Source organism: Alosa pseudoharengus, unplaced genomic scaffold (genome assembly GCF_046254945.1).
Source record: "Alosa pseudoharengus isolate Yale_2024_CS ecotype anadromous, Long Island Sound unplaced genomic scaffold, YU_APseudo_1.1 YU_APseudo_1.1_scf_4, whole genome shotgun sequence".
Lineage (NCBI taxonomy): Eukaryota > Metazoa > Chordata > Actinopteri > Clupeiformes > Clupeidae > Alosa > Alosa pseudoharengus.
In genome coordinates, this window is record NW_027468774.1 from 45,731,068 (window position 1) to 45,755,158 (window position 24,091).

Sequence of the window (24,091 nt, forward strand, 5' to 3'; positions counted from 1 at the left end):
TCAAGATCTGTTTTCTTATCCTAAAGAACACAAGTGTATTTCTCCAGCAATGCAAACATGTTTGATTCCTGGCTAAGCAGTTGACAAGGATTTGCTGTCATAGCAATGAAGGCAATGAAGGCACTTCTGGAAATGGTTTCCATGCAGCCCACCCTTTAGAAGGAGTCTGCTGTTCCCGAGGTAGCCACCCCAGCATCACATAGTGCAGTTGTTCAACTACTTCCATCTAAAAGTTCTCCGATTGTGTTCCATAGAGCCATCTCTATGTGTAACCCACCAAGCATCACAAACCTCTCTCCATAACAGTCTGGATCACTCCACTGAACCATTTTTGTAAATGTATATAGTGGTTGGTCAAATGCCATAACTGGGACCTGGCCGGGATTTAGGTGCTCTGTCAGTTCTTTTACAACATTCATGCCATGTCTGACCATGGCAAAGCTGGCAGCTTTTTCATGAAAGAGAGGAAGGAGTGAGTTTATAGCAGGTGGGTCAGACAGTTCTGGCTGAAGTGAAGCATCAGTTTGATTGCATGCTCAGCCCACTTTTCCTCCTCTGTTATTGCCTATGCTAAATTCACCACAGGTATTGGTTTGGTTAACTTTTGGCACTAAGATGGCCTTTGGTTGACAAGTAAACAGCTGGAATTGTAGTGTATACTTTTCTGGAATCCCCTCCTATCCCCTCCTTAGCACTATTGAGAGGGCGTTGCTCTGCCGAGCACATGAGGAATTGTGCCAGTAGCATCGCCGGTTCGAATCCGACTTGATTCCGTGGCTGCCGTTGTCATGCGGTCTCCTGTTTGGGGCATCCGTGGCCTACTGGTTATCGCTTCGGACTTGTAACCGGAGGGTTGCCGGTTCGAACCCTGACCAGTAGGCATGGCTGAAGTGCCCTTGAGCAAGGCACCTCACTGCTCCCCGAGCGCCGCTGTTGTTGCAGCCAGCTCACTGCGCCGGGATTAGTGTGTGCTTCACCTCATTGTGTGTTCACTGTGTGCTGAGTGTGTTTCACTAATTCACAGATTGGGATAAATGAGACCAAATTTCCCTCACGGGATCAAAAGAGTATATATACTTATACTTACTTATACTTATACTCTGAAAGACAGAGCATATATTGTTGCGCTTCCTGAGCTGGCTGAATGTATATTTGCTCTCTAGCACCTCGAATCGGGAGGCAAGCGTGCTAGTAATTGAGCTAAAAAGCCCAGGCTGCTAGTTCTCTCACTAGCATGTCAAGGTATCATGAGGGAGGTTTACTTAATGTACATACTGCACAGCTAAATACTAGCTGGCTACCGTTACTGTAGTACAAATCAAAATTTCGTAGCTTCTAATTTTATTCCCGTAATAACGGTACAATACCCCCCAGGAAGCCCCAACAATTCACAAATACGCACCCCAGGTGATCATGGTGACACAATTAGCCTAGGGATGCCTTTGTTTGCCTAGATTTAGCTTGATAATTGGCACCCAGCTAGTGGTTCTACATTGGCTAATGCTAACGCTAACACTGGCATAACATTTGGTCAATGAGTTGTGTCCCTAATTAGGGCTTGATCTCTGCTCATGTGGACCTTTTAGCAATAAACTGTCTTTTGAAAATTATTAAGTGATTCTTCCAAAAGTTTAAAAAAATATTTATGTTATGCATACATAAATAATTAACTTCTCAGATGAGGATTCATTTGGGGAGTCATGTCATTCTGACCATTTTAAGCCTGTTTTCCCCCTTTAAAGCTTTATAAAAGGCATGTAAGATTATTTTCATGGGTTATCTTGCACATATTATTTGTTAACCATCTATATATATATATCAAATGTAAAATAATAAAGTAGCAGAATAAACCATGATGCCCAACTATGTAATGTTTTATTATCCTTGGGTCATTTTAGGCGGCCATCTTGGATTTTCCCTTAAAAAATGACCTAAATGAACCAGACATTTTGGGCACCCCTTCTCAAATGATGAGACATCATAAAGAGTGTCTGTACCAATGTTGGTGCTTCTATCCACCGCATAACGATTAGGCCCTTTTTTTTTGATAATCCCCCCTACTAATGATGAGGCATATAGGCCTAGGCTTTACATGGATTGGGAGACAGACTGCCCAAAGCCACAGTGCGTGGTTTGCAGTGAGGTTCTATCTAACCAGTCTAATGTTGTTCTCCACACTGTTTTTTAGCGTGAGAGCTCATAGACCAGTTACACATTTTTATTTTGTTATTTGTTATCATGTAGTTTTTCACTTGCACTTTTCGGATGGTGGGGGTACGCGAGCCAAGTCAGGATGTAGAAGGTGGTCCGCGGGAAAAAAGTTCTAGAGAGTGAGAAGGTCAACCGTTGGATGAAAATGGCGAAGAATTCAACCACTTTGAGATTCGTCTTGATTGATTCTCCATGGATATTTATGATGAGTAAGTTATGTTTGTTTGACTAGCTCTTGTAATGAATTATACAGATTATAAATTCTAGGGAGTAAAACACATATCAAGCTCTGTCACTTTAAATAGTCAATTTGAAATCATTGGCCCAGCCTAGCCAGTCACATTGATGAACGTTACTCCCTACTTCACCTAACCTTGTTAAATGTTAAATTCGTAGTGCTATAGGTAGGATTTATCAAAAACAAAATCACTAACAAATCAACCTTTGTAGGCAGAAAACATCACCATCAGCACATTCCTTCATCAGTGTTTCAATGAATTAGGCCCACAACGCCTTCAGATGGCAGTGGAATCTGGCATCCCAGACCCAACGCCCTCCGCACTCATGATGGGTTCTCTACCAAAAACACAGACAAATTCTTTGGTGATTCCTCTTCAATGCTGTGGCTGTTTATACTCAGACCAACAAAATAACCAGACAAAACACAAGCCCTTGTTGAAGGCACCAACAAGTACCAGCAAATGCTTTGGTCATTCCTCTCTGTTGCCGTGTTTGCTTATGATCCGATCAGCAAGATACCTAACCGCAAGCCTTTGATGCGGACACCAACAAATATCAAAATATTTATCAACTACCAATCAATACCACAAATTCTTCAGTCATTCCTCTTTGTTGCTGTGGCCGTTTATGATACGATCAGCAAAATACCAACCAATATCACAAATTCTTCAGTCATTCCTCTTCATTGCTAAAAAACTTTGTTGTTAAAAACTACTATATAAGCATTGTTATATATCCACATTTATGGATACAACTTGGATGCAACTTTTGTTCATATTTTGTAGTTATATTTGTTAACTGGGGTATTATATTATTACAAAAAGAATTATGATTTTTTTACACATTATAATTTGGTAACAATCCTACATAAAATCTGCGGAAAATAAAACTGTCCACCTACAATACAATAAAAAATATGATTTGGATAATGGCCACTGAATTTCAACTTGATGGGCTGTATTTTGCTCCCTGGCGCATGGCGTAAAACTCGTTTTCCACCCGGCGCAAAGTTTACTTCCTTATTTTGCACGTTTATTTTTTAAACAATGCGCCCAGGGGTGTGGTAATTAACAACCTAGGGAGTGGCCTGGCGCATTGTCTAAAAATCGCTATTGTGCGCGTGCATATTGGCGGGTGCACGCACCATCCTTCTATCATTCATGAACAAACATCAGCGCACGTCCATGCAAAACTTTACAAATTGCACGATTACAATGGGAAACAATTAGAATAAAGATATTACGAAATACTGTACATCTCATGATGAGTAGTTATTCACCATCATTTGCAAATTGGTAATGACAGTTAAAAGTGATTAGGGGAGAGGCGGGAGACACGCATGGAGCACAGCTGAAGATGCACTGTCACGAGATATAAGCAACTCCTCTGCAGGATAAATGTTGTTTTATTCAGTCATTTGAGCAATATTAGGGTGAGTGTTGCTTTTCCCAGCCTATGTTTTCGATGGTAACCCATTGTCAGTCAATAGTGAAAGTAACTGCATATACCTGTCTTGTCGTTGACTGACAGGCATGGTGAAGTTAGTTTCACTTTGCCAATGAGTTCAAATAATACAGGAGAGCAAATGTGTGAAGGCTATGCTACGTTTTAGTAAAGCATGGTTAAGTGGAATGACTATTCCATATGGTCTTGCAAGCAGCCTCCTTCAAATGCGCCGTTTAATGACAAAATACCGATGCATTTATTTGACATCGCACTTTGCACCGTTAAAGGGAATGGCAGATGTCATTCTCATTGGTTTATATGATGTTATAAGCCCCAAACACACCCATGACTGATTAAAAAAACTAGGAACACCTTGTTGCACCATGCGCTCGACGTTTGATAACGAAAACCCTCCCAATGTGGTCTGGATATCCTATTAAAATTGAATAAGCTTTTGAAGAGTGACGATGCACTTTTGACTGTCATGATAGGGCCCGATATGTGTTATTGAGTATAAGTATTTGTGCATCCCTGATTTCTATAATGTATGTTACCTGTTCCTCTCTGGTGTAGAGCTGGAAACACTGAGCAAGGGTGCAGGCCTGAGGGTGGTGATGTTGCTCTCTGTGAAGGTACACACTCTCAGCATCAGGAATATACTCTTCCTCCATATGTCCAAACAAACTGTAAATGAAAACACATATATTAACAAACACAAAACACAGCTTTCCAACTACCCTTTTTTCCCACAATGTCAGCTGAAGAAATACATAGATGCTTGACTTATTTGGGCGTAGAACATTTGTTTTACACATATCAATTCTCATGTATTAAACATTAACGTTTAATTTACTCGCTCTTTCCTTCATTCACTTTTCACCCTTCAAGTATCCTGTAACCCTCCCAAATGTTCCCAGGTTATTTGTGTTCTTACAGGGCCACATAATGGAGCAGTGTTGTCAAACAATTGTTCAACTTACTAGTCCTTTGTTTCCTTGTCCCACTCCACCACAATCTTCACATGTGGAGGTCCACCCTGACCACATGACTTGTATGCTCTGTAACAGATTGGGAAGAAAATCCAGTGACTGACAATTGCAATAGTTTTCAAACACCAGGAACAAATGTATGGGCCACAATTGTTACTTCATTAACAGAGTGAACTGTTATATACATTATATGACCAATGCACTTCTACCAGCCCTGGTTCTTCAATGTCGTCAGGGGATGCAACGCATCACCACACGCACCTTTATTTAATGTTTTACCCTTTTACCCTCTATGGCCGAAGCTTGATTTTGTGTTCAGTAAACCATATTTGTTTTGATCTGGACGTTTGCTTTGGTTTCATTGACCTGATGAATGATCCAATCATGACCAATTTTTAATGTTTTGGCAGAGATTGACAGATTTCCTTTGAAAATATTCAGGTTTTCTTGGTGTTAATGATACCATGCACCATAATTAGGTTCCTAAGGCCTTTGGGAATAAACACCTAAAGTGTTTCTAGCTAAAGAGCACATTTCATCTGACAAAAGACCACACTTCCAGACCACTGTACCATTCAGTAACTCCTGCCGTTAACATTGGTAATTAAATGACTGGACAGGCCTTTACCTGGCATGCCCTCTAAATAATCTATTAGCAGGGGGACTTGGTGACCCCAAGATAAAAATGTTTCCGTAACTTTCAAACAGTGGTTATTATGGAATGTTTTGCCTATCTCACCATCCTCCATAATGTGCGGGGGGGGGGGGGGATAACCATGGGTCTTTGTCCAAGAAGCATGTTTGTCATATTTCCAGTAGATTACAAACTGTTAATCATAATCATGGTATATTTAGTATTTAGTTTTGTCAGTTTTTTTTATCTTCTACTGTCTCTATTGTACAGTGGAGTTTTCTGCTGTAAGTGCATGTTGTGTGTGATGTCTGTATGCTACTGAGACCTTGAATTTCCCCTTGGGGATCAATAAAGTATCTATCTATCTACCTATCTAATCATTGTTTTAACTGTAAATATAAGCATTTTCAACAAAGTACCTAGTTTTTATAGACATCCCCTGACTTACAAATGTCAACACACTTTGTTTTTATTTAGATTTAGTGTATTCTCTTGTCTTTCCAATGTTGAAAAATGACTAGAGGATTTAGCCTCTGTGTCACTTTATTTTCATACCTTAGTGAAAAAGAAAGTCATGAACTACTTCTGAAAGTTCAAAGACACTCTGATTAACTTAAATAAATTGAAATTAGATAGGAAAATGATGCTGTTAGGTTTTGTATATAAGATTTCTAGGGGTGCCAATATTTGTGAGCTATGTGTTTTTGTTAAAAATATTTATTTCTTTATGAGATTTTCCTTTTTTTCAGAATAAATTTGCTTCCCTTCAAGGGTGTATTTTTCCTCATTGTTTTCATTGTGAGATTACAATAAATCACCAACGGATTTATACCTGTTTTTAGTCAACTTTACCAAAGGTGCCTATAATACCCTACTGTATCTCTTGCAGACTTCATAAATTCAATTAATTTTAAATCATTCTATTGACCAAATGGTAAAGGCCTTCGATAGTTAACTAGGTGTCCTGCTTGACAGAGTGGCTCCTTTAAAGACTAAAAAAGGCTCTGTATATGAGAGCTTTCAGTTAAATCATTTTATGTTGTAGAATACTTTTTTTTGGATTATTCTACATTCGAAACCATTAAGTCGGGTTCTGCTTAAGGTTTCTTCTGGGAATATGGGAGTTTTTCCTTGCCATTGTTGCCATATAGCGTGGGATTAAGGGTTAAGGCTGCCAGTCTTCCGGTCGTTGTGTTCCTTAACCCTCTGAGGTCACGGTCCCCCCGGGGGACTTTTTGGACTGTTCCAAACACACATCTAAAGCCCTGTGAGTTTTTGTCCTAGAAACATAACACCACTAGAAACCTTGAATCTTCTATATTTCAAATATATAAAATGTATCGATGCCACTTTGTAAAGACAATAAAAAGAAATCTTCGAATTTTCAGTACTTTCGCCAGCAGCAACTTCTTAATGACTCACCCCTCAGCTATTCAGATGGTAAGCACCGGGACAATCAATGGGGTCATTGGCTTATTGTGTAGCAGGACTAGGTGAGAACACGCCCCATTTCACCAGTATAAACAAAGACACAGGGGATGAGATGTTTCGCTTCTTTGGACACACCGGTAAATGTTGAGGAAGGATGTCCAGCGAACGGAAAATGTTGCCCCCAAAGCCTTGCTGCTGATTCAGGAAGAGCTCAGTTTCGAGAGTGAGTCAGACGATGCAAGGTTAGATGTATCCAGGGATGACAGCGATGATGAACAAATGCACTTTAAGCTTCGTCTGGATCCAATGGAGGACATTTCCGATGAGTAAGTAGCCTAATATCTATTTTACTAGCTGTTATTGTCATGCTTTTTCTGTTAGCTTATAGGGAGAATGTAGCTATAAGTTGCCAGCTAGCCAATTTTCATCGTACATTTCACACTTATAAACCACATTCCTTGTTTCAGTTTAACCTAATTCCCATATTTCCTCCAAAAAGTTTAATATCGTTTCGATAGATCATTCGTCCATTCGTTCATTCATACAATAGGATAGGCTAGTGTTGTAGGGGTGCACTAGCCAGCTAGCAAATTGCACACGATGGCAGACAAATGCTAATATTGTCGACCTGATTTTGGTGAAGTCTTCTTTACAAGGAGAAACTTAGAATTAAACAGCAGGGCAGATCAACACCTAAGATTGATTTAGTGCAAAAGATAGGGAAAAGTAACAGGTGTTTTTCAGTTCTCCTGGTATGACAAAGTTAGATGGCTGACTGGAGGTGATGTGACAAAGAAAATGCACTGCTGGCCATGCCTCTTGATGAAACCATCTCACAGATGAGTTATTTGGTCAAAGGTGGGGTTTAGAGATCTGTCTAACTTTGACAGGGCATATAAAAGGCATGAAAAGAGCAATGAAGATGTGAGTGCAAGATTAAGTTGCATGTTGCACTTGCATTGATGACATGAGACAAGTGTTTCCAGGGGGAGGCCTTCCAAAGTGTCCTGAAAAGGGTCAGTTTCCACACACCGAAATTTCGCTTTGCTCTCATTGAGGTTGAATGGAGACCAAATTCACCCTGGTTGGGCGAAATGAGAGTGAATCGCTGAGGCAAACTAAACAAAGTTGAAGAAAGTTTAACTTTATTCAAATGAGGACCATTCGAGAACCAATCAGGTCCGTGTGTTCATGTTCGTTCGTTCGGAAGCGGGAGTTACAAAAAAGTCTGACCAAGATGGCGGAGACTACCTGAGCTGTAACACAAAAACTTGTATGTGATTAAAATGTTTCTACACGAACATTGGCACACAAACTTAGTCAGTACACATACACCACAAAATAGACCACTGTATATGTTAGTTTAAACACTCAAACTTTTCAGCTCAATTAGCCCGTTTTGCCACCACTCACTAGACACTGCAGTTAAACGGTTAGTGGTTTGGCTGTCCCTGAGGCAAAATTTCACTGGCCGAAATTTGCGAGATGTTTCGCTGTGTGGAAACCTACTGTTATGACCATTACTTTGATTCAGGGAGACTGAGGTCTGAACTTCAATTCAACTGTGTGATTACTTGGTGTTCCTTAAAGACATGGAGTTGGACAGTGCAGTGCCTTAGCTTTACAACTGTTCTCATTAGTGGCCACAATTGGAGCTACATCTGCAGGTGTAGAGAGGAGCTTCTCCTGTTTAACTCTTTCCCCCATAAAGACGTCATATGACTACCCCCCACAAATCCTTTATGACAAGTTTTGACGAGTCTGTTGTATCAATAAAGACGTGTTTTGACGATGACTAGAGCAAGTACCGTGTTTGCCTTTGTAACAAATAATCTGATGCCGAAACCTAGCAACACCAGGCTAACCAATAGGAGTGAGGGATACATATTCGCGGGGTTTTCCGAAGTTTGACGATCTAAGTTCTAGCCTCTGAGGGGAAAAAAGACGAGCGCGTCAGCTGTCAGAGTGACCTGCGAATGTTGACATTTTGACGATGGCGGCACGAGTGTTCAGGAATCCGGAAGATGCAGCCTTTTATATTGAGAATTTTCTTGATAACGAGTCTGATGGGTCTGATTTTTCTGGGTTTGAAGATTATTTTATACCCTCGGAGGAAAGTGACAGCGAAAGTGATGGTCACGAAAATGTCACTGACGAGATGAGAGAAACGGGAGATGTAGCCTGGAGTAGTGTTATAAGGGACCAAACAATCAATCAATTTACTATGGATTCGGGACCGAAGTTGCCAAGGACATTCAATGTAGGAAACGCTACACCCTTGGATTACTTTTTTCTTTTTTTTCGTCGAGACAATGTTTCAGAAGATTGCTACTGAAACGAACTTGTACGCGGAGCGCCGTGCTGAAGAACACTCGCGAGTTGATAGCCTCCTGATGGGTGTTAATCCGAAACATGAATACAGTGATTACTGGTCCACGGATCCATTCCTGGGTGTCAGCGGGTTTCAACGTGCCATGACTGTGAATAGGTACGAAAAGGTACGAAAGGTACGAAAAGTGCCAGTACTTACACTGTAATAATGCTGCCGCGCGACTGATGAGAGCTGATGCTAGCTATCATCCGATAGCTAAAGTTGCGCCGGTGTTTGAAATGGCACGTCAAAATTGCAAGCTGTTTTATCAACACGGTCGTGACATTTCTATTGACGAGGCTATGAAAGGGTTCAAAGACAGAACAGAGCTTGTAATGTACATGCCTAACAAACCAGAAAAGTTTGGAATCAAGTTCTGGGCCCGGTGTGACGGCAACACATCTTACATGTCAGAGTTCAAGCTTTATTCAGGGAAACGGGACCAGACACCTCTTCAACGGATCCATGGTTTGGGATACAGGGTCGTGCATGATATGACCAGGGATTTGATTGGCCTCAATCACTGCGTTTATTTCGACCGCTTTTTCACAAGCATTCCTCTCTTGCAGAGTCTGCTAGCAGATAACATTTATGCCTGTGGAACGCTAATGTCCAATAGCAAAGGTGCCCCCACAGAAATAAAGCAAAAAAGAAGCCTGAAAAAGCTTCTACAGAAACGAAGGCCGGCGTCACTGTCACAGCATGGAATGACAACAATGTGGTTGTCGTAGCTCACACCTGTCTCCCACTTCCTGGTCAGATGGTGACCTGTCATCGGCAGGTTGAGACGGAAAAGCTAGTCGTGCCACAACCACAAGCTATCACTCGATACAATCAGCACATGAATGGCGTGGATGTGCACGATCAGCTAAGAAACAGAAACGTTATTCTGAAATCCACAAAACCGGTTAATAATGTTTTTTTTCGTTCTCTATATATTTTATAAAATTTCACAAAAGCATATCTAAGTGTTCTACTCGTTTGATTGTAGGCGAACAGCCTAATAATTTGATTTCTGCAGTTTGAAAAAAAAAAACGAAACAAAGGACCTTTGGTCCAAATGTGTATATTTTGTCTTGCTGTTGTAATGTAACCTATCCGTCTGCCACTTCGGATCTTAGGCCAGCTCGCAGCGTAGGCTACTGAAACTGATTTGGAAATTGTTTGTAGCCTATGCGTAATAGCCTATTTTGCCTGTCCACGCCTTGTCGTTTTAAAGTCGGGATTTGAAATGTTTGCGCAATTATAGCCTATTCTATGTAGAAGAGTTAAATGGGAAATTTGAGATAGGCCTTGTCAGCAACAGACAGGGTTGTTTATAAACAGGGTTGGAATTATAGCGCAAGCCTTTGAAGATCTCCATATGGATAAAACTTAGGCTACAACCAGGTAAGCGTTTAGCACGTATCCAGAAATATTTTTGATAAGAAATTATTTATAGGCATAGGTTAGGCCTACAGTAAGTCTGTAGGCTATAGTGCAGGGCCATATGTAGCAAAAAAAGGTGTTTGGAACATTTCATATAGATTTTTGCAAATTATGATTTTTCACTTCTTCAGACCCTATAGTTTGCAAAACTACCTGTTTCCAATTTTTTCCCAGACTGCACAGGTCCAAAATCTAAGATGGCGGATATATCACCAAAAATTGCAAATAATCGCCTTTTTAAACATTTTAAATGGATATGTGAGGTATTATCATTATATACATATATATTCTAATAAAGTTGAATGGCTTAGGTAATAAATATGACCATGGGTGACATGAGATGTCATGATTATCAACCAGTGATGGGTGTAACCACCATAATGCTATTTATTGGCATACCTGGAAAAACACATTGACTGATTAAAAGTTTCCTTCACATAATCTAATAATCATTTGAATTAAAGTAATGTTCTGCACTCACCACAATAGATTAGATTAGATTAGATTAGATTCAACTTCATTGTCATTGCAGAGTACAAGTATGAAGACAATGAAATGTGGATTGCGTCTAACCAGAAGTGCAAAAAAGGAGAAAAGTGCAATGTGATATAGAAAGTATAAACAGGTGGTGCATAGACAGGTCAAGAAATTTAGTGCAGTGTAGATAGTATACAGTTGATTTATATAAGGTAGAGAGGTTTAGAGTAATATAAATATGTGCAGTGTATATTAGCAGTTACCTTATAAGAGCAGAATAAATATGGCTATGTAATGTGAACAATGTATAAACAACATACATTGGGGGGGGGGGGGGGGGGGGCGTCTGCCTCCTTGTTGTCCCTGTCAAGGTTGTAAGGTTGCCATGGTCGTGGACACCTCAACAGACACAGGCAAGGAGGCATTGTACGGGGGGCTTTGTAGGTTGGTTGTCACCGGGATGCAGAGCTAGAGTTCAGCTGCAGGAAAGCTTCCTCTGAACCTGCTGTGCGCCTTATGCAAGCATCACTTGCCCTGGATGGCCTCAATGGAGGGGAGTGAGGAACTGGTGATGCGTTGGGCAGTTCTCACCACCCTTTGCAATGCTTTTCGGTCGTGGGCAGAGCAGTTGCCATACCAAACTGTGACACAGTTGGTAAGGATACGCTTGATGGTGCAGGGGTAGAAGTTCACTAGGATCTGAGGAGGCGGTGGACCTTCTTTAGCCTCCTCAGATAGAAGAGACGCTGGTAAGCCTTCTTGATCAGGGTAGAGGTGTTGAGGGTCCAAGAGAGGTCCTCAGAGATGTGGACACTCAGAAATCTGAAGCTGGTGATACACTCCACTTCAGTCCCATTGATGAGAATGGGGGTGTGTGCTAGCTTTAGACTTCCTGAAGTCCACAATGAGCTCTTTTGTCTTCAATAATTCTGTTAACAGCACTTGCAGGAAATTGTGGGAACATATTAATTTGTTGATTATATGCAAGCCTAATGCTGACCACTAGAGCTAAGAATGCCTTCATCCATGAATTGTGACTGGTTTCAGAAACAGCATCATCTGAACAATCTACAGAGAGTAGCTCAGTGCAATTAACACACACATTGGATGGCATCTTAATAGATGGCATGGCTGTTGTGCAGGAGATGGTTGTCAGGAAAAGTGACATAAACTGTTACTAAGATCTGGCAGAATGCTTCTTTGAAAATGTTGAAAGTAAGGCACGAGGCTACAATGACATATACTTATTATTATTTAACAACTATACCATTACAAACTCCATGAAAGACAGGACGAGACAGGTCCATACAATGGGAAAAGCACATGATAAGGGATACAAAATACAAGACTCTACACCAATCAAAGACTTTAAAGCTTTCCTGGGATCGAAGGAAACCAAAGCCAACCTCGTCCTCTACCTTGCTCATAAAGCTGTTGAACTATGTAAACTGCCAGTCACAGTTCACACACACAAAGGTGGCAGTAGCAGTAAGTCATTTTGGCAAACCCCACATATCTACACATGTCACACAGATGTATTGGTGCTTGCCCTTCGCAGGGTACCAGACATCAACAAAGACAGTCTCATTATCATGGCCACTGGAGAACGTCGACAAAAGATACAGCCTAGAAATCTTGACGCACCCTAGCGGCAGCAAATGTAATTTGCAGCCAGGGTAGTCTAGCAACTCTCCGTTGGCTTATGAGGTGGAAAAAACAAACTTCAGTCCGGCCAATCACATCGTGCATAGAGTCGGTGGACCCATCGGGTATCCTTTTGTATCCTATCCTATCAGGAAATTAATAGACAACCGTTTGTCCTGCCATTTACCGTTTATCCTGTGGAAAAGGAAAGGTTTCTGTTTCAAGTCAATCAAGTCATGATGATGTCATTAACACACTTGTAGGCTTGTAGTAGGTCCTCATCCATCTCCAGACGTGTTAGCTGGATGTGAGAAATTTGTGTGTCAGCTCATCAAAACATGGTTTTCAAACAGCTTCGGTGGAACTCGGGAATTAGGGAAATCCCATCCCTATGATTGACCTACCATCGCCTATTGCTGTCCCCATGCTCGGTTTCCTGCCCGCGCAGCCTAGAGACCCATTACTTGAGAATGAGAACTCCTAATCCCTATGGACAATTCATCCCCTACACTGGACTATTTGAACACTAAATAGGATTCATGCATTATCATACTGGTAATGTAACCATCTAACCACTTTGTAACATATACCTCAGGTGGCTCTAAATACCATGTTATTCTCTGTATATAGACCATACTGTCCTGTACCTGACCACAGGCAGATGGGTCAGGCCCTTGAGTCGTGGATCTGCTTGAGGTTTCATCCTATATGTTTCTAATTTTTGGGAGTTTTTCCTCGCCTCTGTTACTCGTGGGCTCTGTCTGAATGTTTAACACTCTGTAAAGCGCCATGAGACATGGGTAATGTTTTGACGCTCTATAAGTGAAATTAAGTTGAAATTGAAATTCTGAGAGCACACAGGCAAGCAAATGTTTGGGCACAAGATACAGTGCCTGCTCCAAAGATTCTTGACTCACTATCACTGGGATGGAGGCAAATTGTTGATGGGCAATGGGCTCCTGTTTTGTCAAAACTTCCACCAGCACCAGAGGCTGTTGTGGAGCTTGTGAAGTGCTGTTGTCTTGCCAGCAAATGCAGTAGAAGGTGTTCTTGCAAGAGTAACAACTGACCATTCACACAACTTTGCAGTGGTTAGGATAAATACTTGAGTAACAATGACAATGTTTTGTTGAACTCTTCAATAATGAAACAAGATGCAGATTTTTAAAATGTTTTCTATTTTTTCCTTTTTTTCTCCAAATTTCTTGGCAAATGATGCAATACATCTTTTGTAAATAGTCTGTATCTCACTTGTCTACCTTATTATGTGTATATTTATCAAAAAATTTGACCACTTTAAGCCTTTATATTATTTTTCTGCATATATTGTCCGCCATCTTGAATTTTGGTACTGAAAATGAAGAAACAAATTGGAAACAGGTTGTTTTGTATTCAATGGGGTCCTAGCAAGTAAAAAATCACCAGTTGCAAAAATCTATATGAACCGTTCCTAAAATTACACGATTCCCCATACTACTATGGGATGGATAGCCCATCTGAATGTTTTTGGATGCTGCCTGTGATTTATTATTTTGGGCATAGCTACGGTATAGGCTAAATCAAGGGGAAATAATGAGTACGTCTATTCTAAGGTAAAGTCCACAAAAATAGACTCGATAGGCCCGCCAAACACTGCAGGAACTTTAAGAACGAACGATATTTTGCGTTCCGAACCGGTTCAGGACCGATATGTTGGTGGCGGAACGCATGCAAGAACGAAAACGTTAAACATAGGCCTACCTGAACCGTTCGGAACGGAACGTTTGAAAAATAATTTCGTTTTCAAGCCCTGACAGGAAGTATATCATAATATAATAAAATGTATAACATGATATGTTTCAGGTAAGTTGATGGAGTGTAGCATTCATTTGTAATCACCTGGCGAGTTTTAATTGTTTTATTCAATAATACTCCATGGGTAGCCTTGGAATGTTCTAAAAGGGTAGTTCTATAAGGCATTCCATGGGGAAAAGAGTTAAAGCAGCTCAAGTCCTACACCCTTAACACAATGGGCGAAGGCCGTTTCAGCAGCCTAGCTCTGCTGGCCATTGAGAGGACACTGGTCAAGTCACTGGAAAAGACGATTAGTTGGTATGACAGGGTCACAGAGCATTTTCTTGAAAAGTAACATAGGACAAAATTTACGTATAAATACATTTTACATTTTAAATGACTACAGGCCCTTCACCCTGACATCTGTGGTTATGAAATCCTTTGAAAGACTGGTGTTGAGACATCTGAAGGACATAAAAGGACCCCTGCTGGACCTACAGGGCAAACAGGTCGGCGGATGATGCTGTCAATATGGGACTGCAATTCATCCTGCACTTCCTCAACTCCCCAGGGATGTATGCCAGGATCCTGTTTGTGGACTTCAGCTCGGCATTCAACACCATTATGCCTGAACTCCTACATCAGAAGCTCACCCAGTTCTCAGTGCCTGGTACCACCTGTCAGTGGATCATCAGCTTCCTGAATGACAGGCAGCAGCATGTCAGACTGGGGAACATCTCATCCAAAACCCGGTCCATCAGTACTGGCGCCCCACAGGTGTATGTCCTCTCCCTGCTGCTCTTTTCCCTCTACACTAATGACTGCACCTCAAAGACCCCATCTGTAAAACTCCTGAAGTTTGCAGATGACATCACTGTCATTGGTTTGATCCAGGATGGTGATAAGTCTGCTGACAGACAGGAGGTGGAATGGTGCAGTCAGAACCACCTGGAGCTTAACCTCAAGAAAACTGTGGAGATGACAGTGGACTTTAGGGGAAGTCTCTAATCTCTGCAGACCCCTTACAACCTGGTCACAAACTGTTCAACCTTCTTCCCTCTGGTAGGCGACACAGGGCACTGTTCACCAAAACCAGCCGACACAAAGACAGCTTCTTCCCCCCCCGATTTTCACGAAACTTGACGCAGATGATCTTCAGACCATGACTCATAAATGCATTGCTTTTAGGAGCCATATTCAAAACCCGTCGCCCGTCACGACCAATCAAGTTTGGCGGCGAAGCCGCCAAACAGGAAGTGAAGTGATCTCAGCAAGGCTTTCGCGTATCAACACCAAACTCAGCATAGGGTCTCAGGACCCAATTAGGAGGAGGCTCAATAAATTTGATGACTTTTGACCTATAGGTGGCGCTATAATTAGCAAAATTACGTTTTGGCTTGTAACGGGTCATGTGTTTGGAATTAAAGCATATTAGTGATATCTGTTAATACCTTGAGAGGTCCTTATGCCGACATATGCCAACATGTGACGTCAACATAATTGATTCGACCGCCATATTGGATTTCACCAAAAACATTTAAAAGGCATCAAAGGTCACAAAGTTTCTCCGATTTTCATGAAACTTGACGCAGATGATCGTCAGACCATGACTCATATAAGCATTGCTTTTTGGAGACATATTCAAAACCGGTTGCCTCTGACGACCAATCAAGTTTGGCGGCGAAGCCGCCAAACAGGAAGTGAAGTAATATCTCAGTAAAGCTTTAACGTATCAAAACCAAACTCAGTACATGGGGTCAGGACCCAATAAGGAGAAGGCTCAATAAATTTGATGACTTTTGACCTATAGGTGGCGCTATAATAAGCAAAATTACATTTTGGCCTGTAACGGGTGATGTGTTTGGAATTAAAACTTACTATTGGTGTCTGTTAATGTTAATGTTAATATACTAGTGATGTCTCTGGGAGGTCCTAAGGCTGACAGATGTGATTTTGTGATGTCAACATAATTGATCTGGCCGCCATATTGGATTTAATCAAAATCACTTAAAAGGCATCAAAGGTCACAAAGTTCATCCGATTTTCATGAAACTTGGTTCAGATGATCTTCAGACCATGACTCACAAACGCATTGCTTTTTGGACCCATATTCAAAACCCATCGCCCGTCTTGACCAATCAAGTTTGGCGGCGAAGCCGCCAAACAGGAAGTGAAGTGATCTCAGCAAGGCTTTCGCGTATCAACACCAAACTCAGTACAGGGTCTCAGGACCCAATTAGGAGGAGGCTCAATAAATTTGATGACTTTTGACCTATAGGTGGCGCTATAATCACAAGAAGTGGGCTCATATTTCAGCAATACTTTCACATATTGAAACCAAACTTAGTATATGGACTTGGGACCTCATCCTGAGGACAGACAATAATTTTAGCAACCTTTGACCACTAGGGGTGCTATAATTTGCAACACTTTCTCGTATCAACACCAAACTTGGTATATGGACTCGTGACTACAACCTGAGGACGCACAATAAATTTGGTGACTTTTGACCACTAGGGGTGCTATAATTATCAACACTTTCTCGTATCGACACCAAACTTGGTATGTGGACTCGTGACTACAACCTGACTATGCACAATACATTTAGTGATGTTTGAGGTATGCATATGTGTGGGGGGTTATTGGGGTGTGTGGGAGAGGAAGTTTATCTGTGTATATGTGTGTGTGTGGGACGGGTGGTTAATTGGGTGTGTGTATAATGTAGCAACATTGGGTTGCCATGACAACTCCTGCTCAACTGCTTGGCCCCCACATTGCTGCTTGCAGCTATATTTATTGGGGGCCAAGCAGCGAAGCTGCGAGGCAACCCATAGTGATTCTACGTATTCTTCTTATTATTATTATTATAACGAAACGCTAATTTGCCATTAAACCATACAGTAAAAAGATGGGATATTCGGCACATTGATTCGGTTCAGTCATATCTTTAATTTATCAAAGTTTCAAGTCTGCACTTTGAGTGTTCTAGCGCCACCAACATTTCAAATTTTTTATTACATCTATGCACATAACGTTTGAATGGTACACCACATTTTGAACATTAAGGTATATTTGGAATCCTTGGATGAGACCGAACTCAACGCAGATGTCAATTTATGGGGTAAACGTAATTGATCAGGCTGCCATATTGGATTTAATCAAAAACACCTAAAAGGCATCAAAGTTGGCAACGTTTGTCCGATTTTCACGAAACTTGACGCAGATGATCTTCAGACCATGACTCATAAATGCATTGCTTTTAGGAGCCATATTCAAAACCCGTCGCCCGTCACAACCAATCAAGTTTGGCGGCAAAGCCGCCAAACAGGAAGTGAAGTGATCTCAGCAAGGCTTTCGTGTATCAACACCAAACTCAGTATAGGGTCTCAGGACCCAATTAGGAGGAGGCTCAATAAATTTGGTGACTTTTGACCTATAGGTGGCGCTATAATTACCAAAATTACGTTTTAGCCTGTAACGGGTCATGTGTTTGGAATTAAAGCATATTAGTGATATCTGTTAATACCTTGAGAGGTCCTTAGGCCGCCACATGCCAACATGTGACGTCAACATAAATGATCCAACCGCCATATTGGATGTCATCAAAAACACTTAAAAGGCATCAAAGGTCACAAAGTTTCTCCGATTTTCACGAAACTTGACGCAGATGATCGTCAGACCATGACTCATAAACGCATTGCTTTTTGGAGACATATTCAAAACCGGTTGCCTGTGACGACCAATCACGTTTGGCGGCGAAGCCGCCAAACAGGAAGTGGAGTGATATCTCAGCAAGGCTTTCGTGTATCAACACCAATCTCAGTACATAGTCTCAGGACCCAGTTAGGAGGAGGCTCAATATATTTGATTACTTTTGACCTATAGGTGGCGCTATAATTAGCAAAATTACGTTTTAACCTGTAACGGGTCATGTGTTTGGAATTAAAACATATTAGTGATATCTATTAATACCTTGACAGGTCCTTAGGCCGACACATGCCAACATGTGACGTCAACGTAATTGATCCAACCGCCATATTGGACGTCATCAAAAACACTTAAAAGGCATCAAAGGTTACAAAGTTTGTCTGATTTTCACGAAACTTGACGTAGATGATCTTCATACCATGACTCATAAATGCATTGCTTTCTGGAACAATATTCAAAACCTGTTGCCCGTGACAACCAATCAAGTTTGGCGGCGAAGCCGCCAAACAGGAAGTGAAGTGATATCTCAGCAATGCTTTCACATATCAAAACCAAACTAGGTATATAGGTTCAGGACTCAATCAGGAGGACACTCAAGAAATGTGGTAAATTTTGACCACTATGTGGCGCTATAATCACAGGAAGTGGGCTCATATTTCTGCAATGCTTTCACGTATCGAAACCAAACTTGGCTCATTGACTCGGGACCACATCCTGAGGACATACAATAATTTTAGCGACCTTTGACCACTAGGGGTGCTATAATTTGCAACACTTTCTCGTTTCGACACCAAACTTGGTACCTGGACTCGGGACCACATCCTGAATAAGGACAATACATTTAATGACCTTTGACCACTAGGGGCGCTATAATTAGCAAAACTTTCTCGTATCAACACCAAACTTGGTACATGGACTCGGGAACACATCCTGGAGACGCTCAATATATTTAGTGACATTTGACCACTAGTCACTATAATTATCAACACTTTCTCGTATTGACACCAAACTTGGTATGTGGACTTGTGACTACAACCTGAGGAAGCATAATACATTTTGTGATGTTTGAGGCATGCGTATGTGTGTGGGACTATTGGAGTGTGTGCGAGAGGAGGTTTATCTGTGTATATTTCTGTGTGTGGGATGGGGGGTTAATTGTGTGTGTGTATAATGTAACAACATTGGGTTGCCATGAACTCCTGCTCAACTGCTTGGCCCCCACATTGCTGCTTGCAGCTATATTTGGGGGCCAAGCAGCGAAGCTGCGAGGCAACCCATAGTGATTCTACGTATTCTTATTATTATTATTATAACGAAACATTAAGTTGCCATTGAACCATACAGTAAAAAGTTGGGATATTCGGCACATTGATTCGGTTCAGTCATATCTTTAATTTATCAAAGTTTCAAGTCTGCACTTTGAGTGCTCTAGCGCCACCAAGGTTTAAAATTTTGTATTACATCTATGCACTTACCGTACACCACATTTTGAACATTAAGGTATATTTGGAATCCTTGGATGAGACCGAACTCAACGCAGATGTGAATTTATGAGGTAAACGTAATTGATCAGGCTGCCATATTGGATTTAATCAAAAACACCTAAAAGGCATCAAAGTTCGCAAAGTTTGTCCGATTTTCACGAAACTTGATGCAGATGATCTTCAGACCATGACTCATAAATGCATTGCTTTTTGGAGCCATATTCAAAACCCGTCGCCCGTGGTGACCAATCAAGTTTGGCGGCGAAGCCGCCAAACAGGAAGTGAAGTAATCTCAGCAAGGCTTTCGCGTATCAACACCAAACTCAGTACAGGGTCTCAGTACCCAATTAGGAGGAGGCTAAATAAATTTGATGACTTTTGACCTATAGGTGGCGCTATAATTAGCAAAATTACGTTTTAGCCTGTAACGGGTCATGTGTTTGGAATTAAAGCATATTAGTGATATCTGTTAATACCTTGAGAGGTCCTTAGGCCGACACATGCCAACATGTGACGTCAACATAATTGATTCGACCGCCATATTTGATTTCATCAAAAACACTTAAAAGGCATCAAAGGTCATAAAGTTTGTCCGATTTTCACGAAACTTGACGCAGATGATCGTCAGACCATGACTAATAAACGCATTGCTTTTTGGAGACATATTCCAAACCGCTTGCCTGTGACGACCAATCACGTTTGGCGGCAAAGCCGCCAAACAGGAAATGAAGTGATCTCAGCAAGGCTTTTGCGTATCAACACCAAACTCAGTAGAGGGCCTCAGGACCCAATTAGGAGGGGGCTCAATACATTTGATGACTTTTGACCTATAGGTGGCGCTATAATCACATGAAGTGGGCTCATATTTCAGCAATGCTTTCACATATTGAAACCAAACTTAGTATATGGACTTGGGACCTCATCCTGAGGACAGACAATAATTTTAGCAACCTTTGACCACTAGGGGTGCTATAATTTGCAACACTTTCTCGTATCAACACCAAACTTGGTATATGGACTCGTGACTACAACCTGAGGACGCACAATAAATTTGGTGACTTTTGACCACTAGGGGTGCTATAATTATCAACACTTTCTCGTATCGACACCAAACTTGGTATGTGGACTCGTGAATACAACCTGACTATGCACAATACATTTAGTGATGTTAGAGGTATGCATATGTGTGGGGGGTTATTGGGGTGTGTGGGAGAGGAAGTTTATCTGTGTATATGTGTGTGTGTGGGACGGGTGGTTAATTGGGTGTGTGTATAATGTAGCAACATTGGGTTGCCATGACAACTCCTGCTCAACTGCTTGGCCCCCACATTGCTGCTTGCAGCTATATTTGGGGGCCAAGCAGCGAAGCTGCGCGGCAACCCATAGTGATTCTACCTTTTCTTATTATTATTATTATTACACATCTTTCCGCTGCCATTGAAGTCTATGGCAGCCCATAGAACCGTACAGTAAAAAGTTGTGAAATTTGGCACATTGATTCGGGACAGTATAAAAATTAATTTGAGCAAGTTTTATGCCTGAACCACAGAGAGTCTAGCGCCACCAATGGGTCAAAGTTGACATTGCATCCATGCAATTAACTTTTGAACCGTATGCCCGATTTTGAATATCGCAATATCTTTGGAAGTCTTGGATGAGGCCGAACTCAACGCACCCCATGACGTCAATTTCCGCCATGTTGGATCTTCCGCCATATTGTATTTCATCAAAAACACTTAAAAGGCATCAAAGTTCGCAAAGTTTGTCCGATTTTCACGAAACTTGACGCAGATGATCGTCAGACCATGACTCATAAACGCATTGCTTTTTGGAGACATATTCAAAACCGGTTGCCTGTGACGACCAATCAAGTTTGGCGGCGAAGCCGCCAAACAGGAAGTGAAGTGATATCTCAGCAAGGCTTTCGCGTATCAACACCAAACTCAGTACAGGGTCTCAGTACCCAATTAGGAGGAGGCTCAATAAATTTGATGACTTTTGACCTATAGGTGGCGCTATAATTAGCAAAATTATGTTTTAGCCTGTAACGGGTCATGTGTTTAGAATTAAAGCATATTAGTGATATCTGTTAATACCTTGAGAGGTCCTTAGGCCGAAACATGCCAACATGTGACGTCAACATAATTTATTCGACCGCCATATTGGATGTCATCAAAAACACTTAAAAGGCATCAAAGGTCAGAAAGTTTCTCCGATTTTCACGAAACTTGACGCAGATGATCGTCAGACCATGACTCATAAACGCATTGCTTTTTGGAGACATATTCAAAACCGGTTGCCTGAGACGACCAATCAAGTTTGGCGGCGAAGCCGCCAAACAGGAAGCGAAGTAATATCTCAGTAAAGCTTTAACGTATCAAAACCAAACTCAGTACATGGGGTCAGGACCCAATAAGGAGAAGGCTCAATAAATTTGATGACTTTTGACCTATAGGTGGCGCTATAATAAGCAAAATTACATTTTGGCCTGTAACGGGTGATGTGTTTGGAATTAAAACTTACTATTGGTGTCTGTTAATGTTAATGTTAATATACTAGTGATGTCTCTGGGAGGTCCTAAGGCTGACAGATGTGATTTTGTGATGTCAACATAATTGATCTGGCCGCCATATTGGATTTAATCAAAATCACTTAAAAGGCATCAAAGGTCACAAAGTTCATCCGATTTTCATGAAACTTGGTTCAGATGATCTTCAGACCATGACTCACAAACGCATTGCTTTTTGGACCCATATTCAAAACCCATCGCCCGTCTTGACCAATCAAGTTTGGCGGCGAAGCCGCCAAACAGGAAGTGAAGTGATCTCAGCAAGGCTTTTGCGTATCAACACCAAACTCAGTACAGGGTCTCAGGACCCAATTAGGAGGAGGCTCAATAAATTTGATGACTTTTGACCTATAGGTGGCGCTATAATCACAAGAAGTGGGCTCATATTTCAGCAATGCTTTCACATATTGAAACCAAACTTAGTATATGGACTTGGGACCTCATCCTGAGGACAGACAATAATTTTAGCAACGTTTGACCACTAGGGGTGCTATAATTTGCAACACTTTCTCGTATCGACACCAAACTTGGTACCTGGACTCGGGACCACATCCTGAATAAGGACAATACATTTAGTGACCTTTGACCACTAGGGGCGCTATAATTAGAAAAACTTTATCGTATCGACACCAAACTTGGTACATGGACTCGGGAACACATCCTGAAGACGCACAATATATTTAGTGAGCTTTGACCACTAGGGGTGCTACAATTATCAACACTTTCTTGTATCGACACCAAACTTGGTATGTGGACTTGTGACTACAACCTGACTACGCACAATAAATTTGGTGATGTTTGAGGTATGCATATGTGTGGGGGGTTATTGGGGTGTGTGGGGGAAGAAGTTTATCTGTGTATATGTGTGTGTGTGGGACAGGGGGGGTTAATTGGGTGTGTGTATAATGTAGCAACATTGGGTTGCCATGACAACTCCTGCTCAACTGCTTGGCCCCCTCATTGCTGCTTGCAGCTATATTTATTATTATACCTTCTTCCGCCATGGAAGACAATGGCAGCCCATAGAACCGTCTTGTAAAAAGTTGTGGAATTTGGCACACTGATTGGGGACAGTCCCATGATTCATTTCATCAAGTTTCATGTCGGCACCTCTAGCGCTGTAGCGCCACCAACATGCTAAAGTTGGACATGCATTCACGCACGTAACGTTTGACCCACTGACCCGATCGTCAAAAATGAGGTATCGTTGGAATCCTTGGACCAAGCCGAGTTCAACGCACCCTATGACGTCAATTTCCGCCATGACTGATTTTCCGCCATTTTGGATTTCATCAAAAACACTAAAAAGTCTTCACAGGTCACAAATTTTGTCCGATCGACACCAAACCTGACATACATGATCTTCAGACCAAGCTGCACAAAGATACTCCTTTTCATCTTCGGAACTAAAACCGATCGTCCGTAACAGCCAATCGAAATTTGCGGCAAAGCCGCCAAACAGGAAGTGAGCTCATATCTCAGCAACCCTTGCATGTATCAAAGCCAAACTTGGTGCATGGACTCAGGACCCAATCAGGGGGACGCACAAGAAATCTGGTGACCTTTGACCTCTAGGGGGCGCTGTAATTAAGAAACATGCTTTTTGGCCTGTAGCTGCTGTTGTACTTAGAATTGAAACGCACTAGTGGTGTCTGGTAACTGTTGGAGGTCCTTAGGCTGACCCAA

At 41.5% G+C, this 24,091-nt stretch overlaps 1 protein-coding gene across 1 annotated transcript in view; it reads right to left on the bottom strand.

Moving 5' to 3' along the window:
- The window catches only part of usp31 (ubiquitin specific peptidase 31), a 300,296-nt gene that overhangs the window by 48,296 nt on the left and 227,909 nt on the right, over window positions 1–24,091 (bottom strand). Inside the window, exons 10-11 of the mRNA XM_076266583.1 lie at window positions 4,878–4,955; window positions 4,452–4,581 (exon numbers count right to left, since the gene is read on the bottom strand). Coding sequence (XP_076122698.1) covers window positions 4,452–4,581; window positions 4,878–4,955 — 208 coding nt within the window. The remainder of the gene's footprint in view (window positions 1–4,451; window positions 4,582–4,877; window positions 4,956–24,091) is intronic.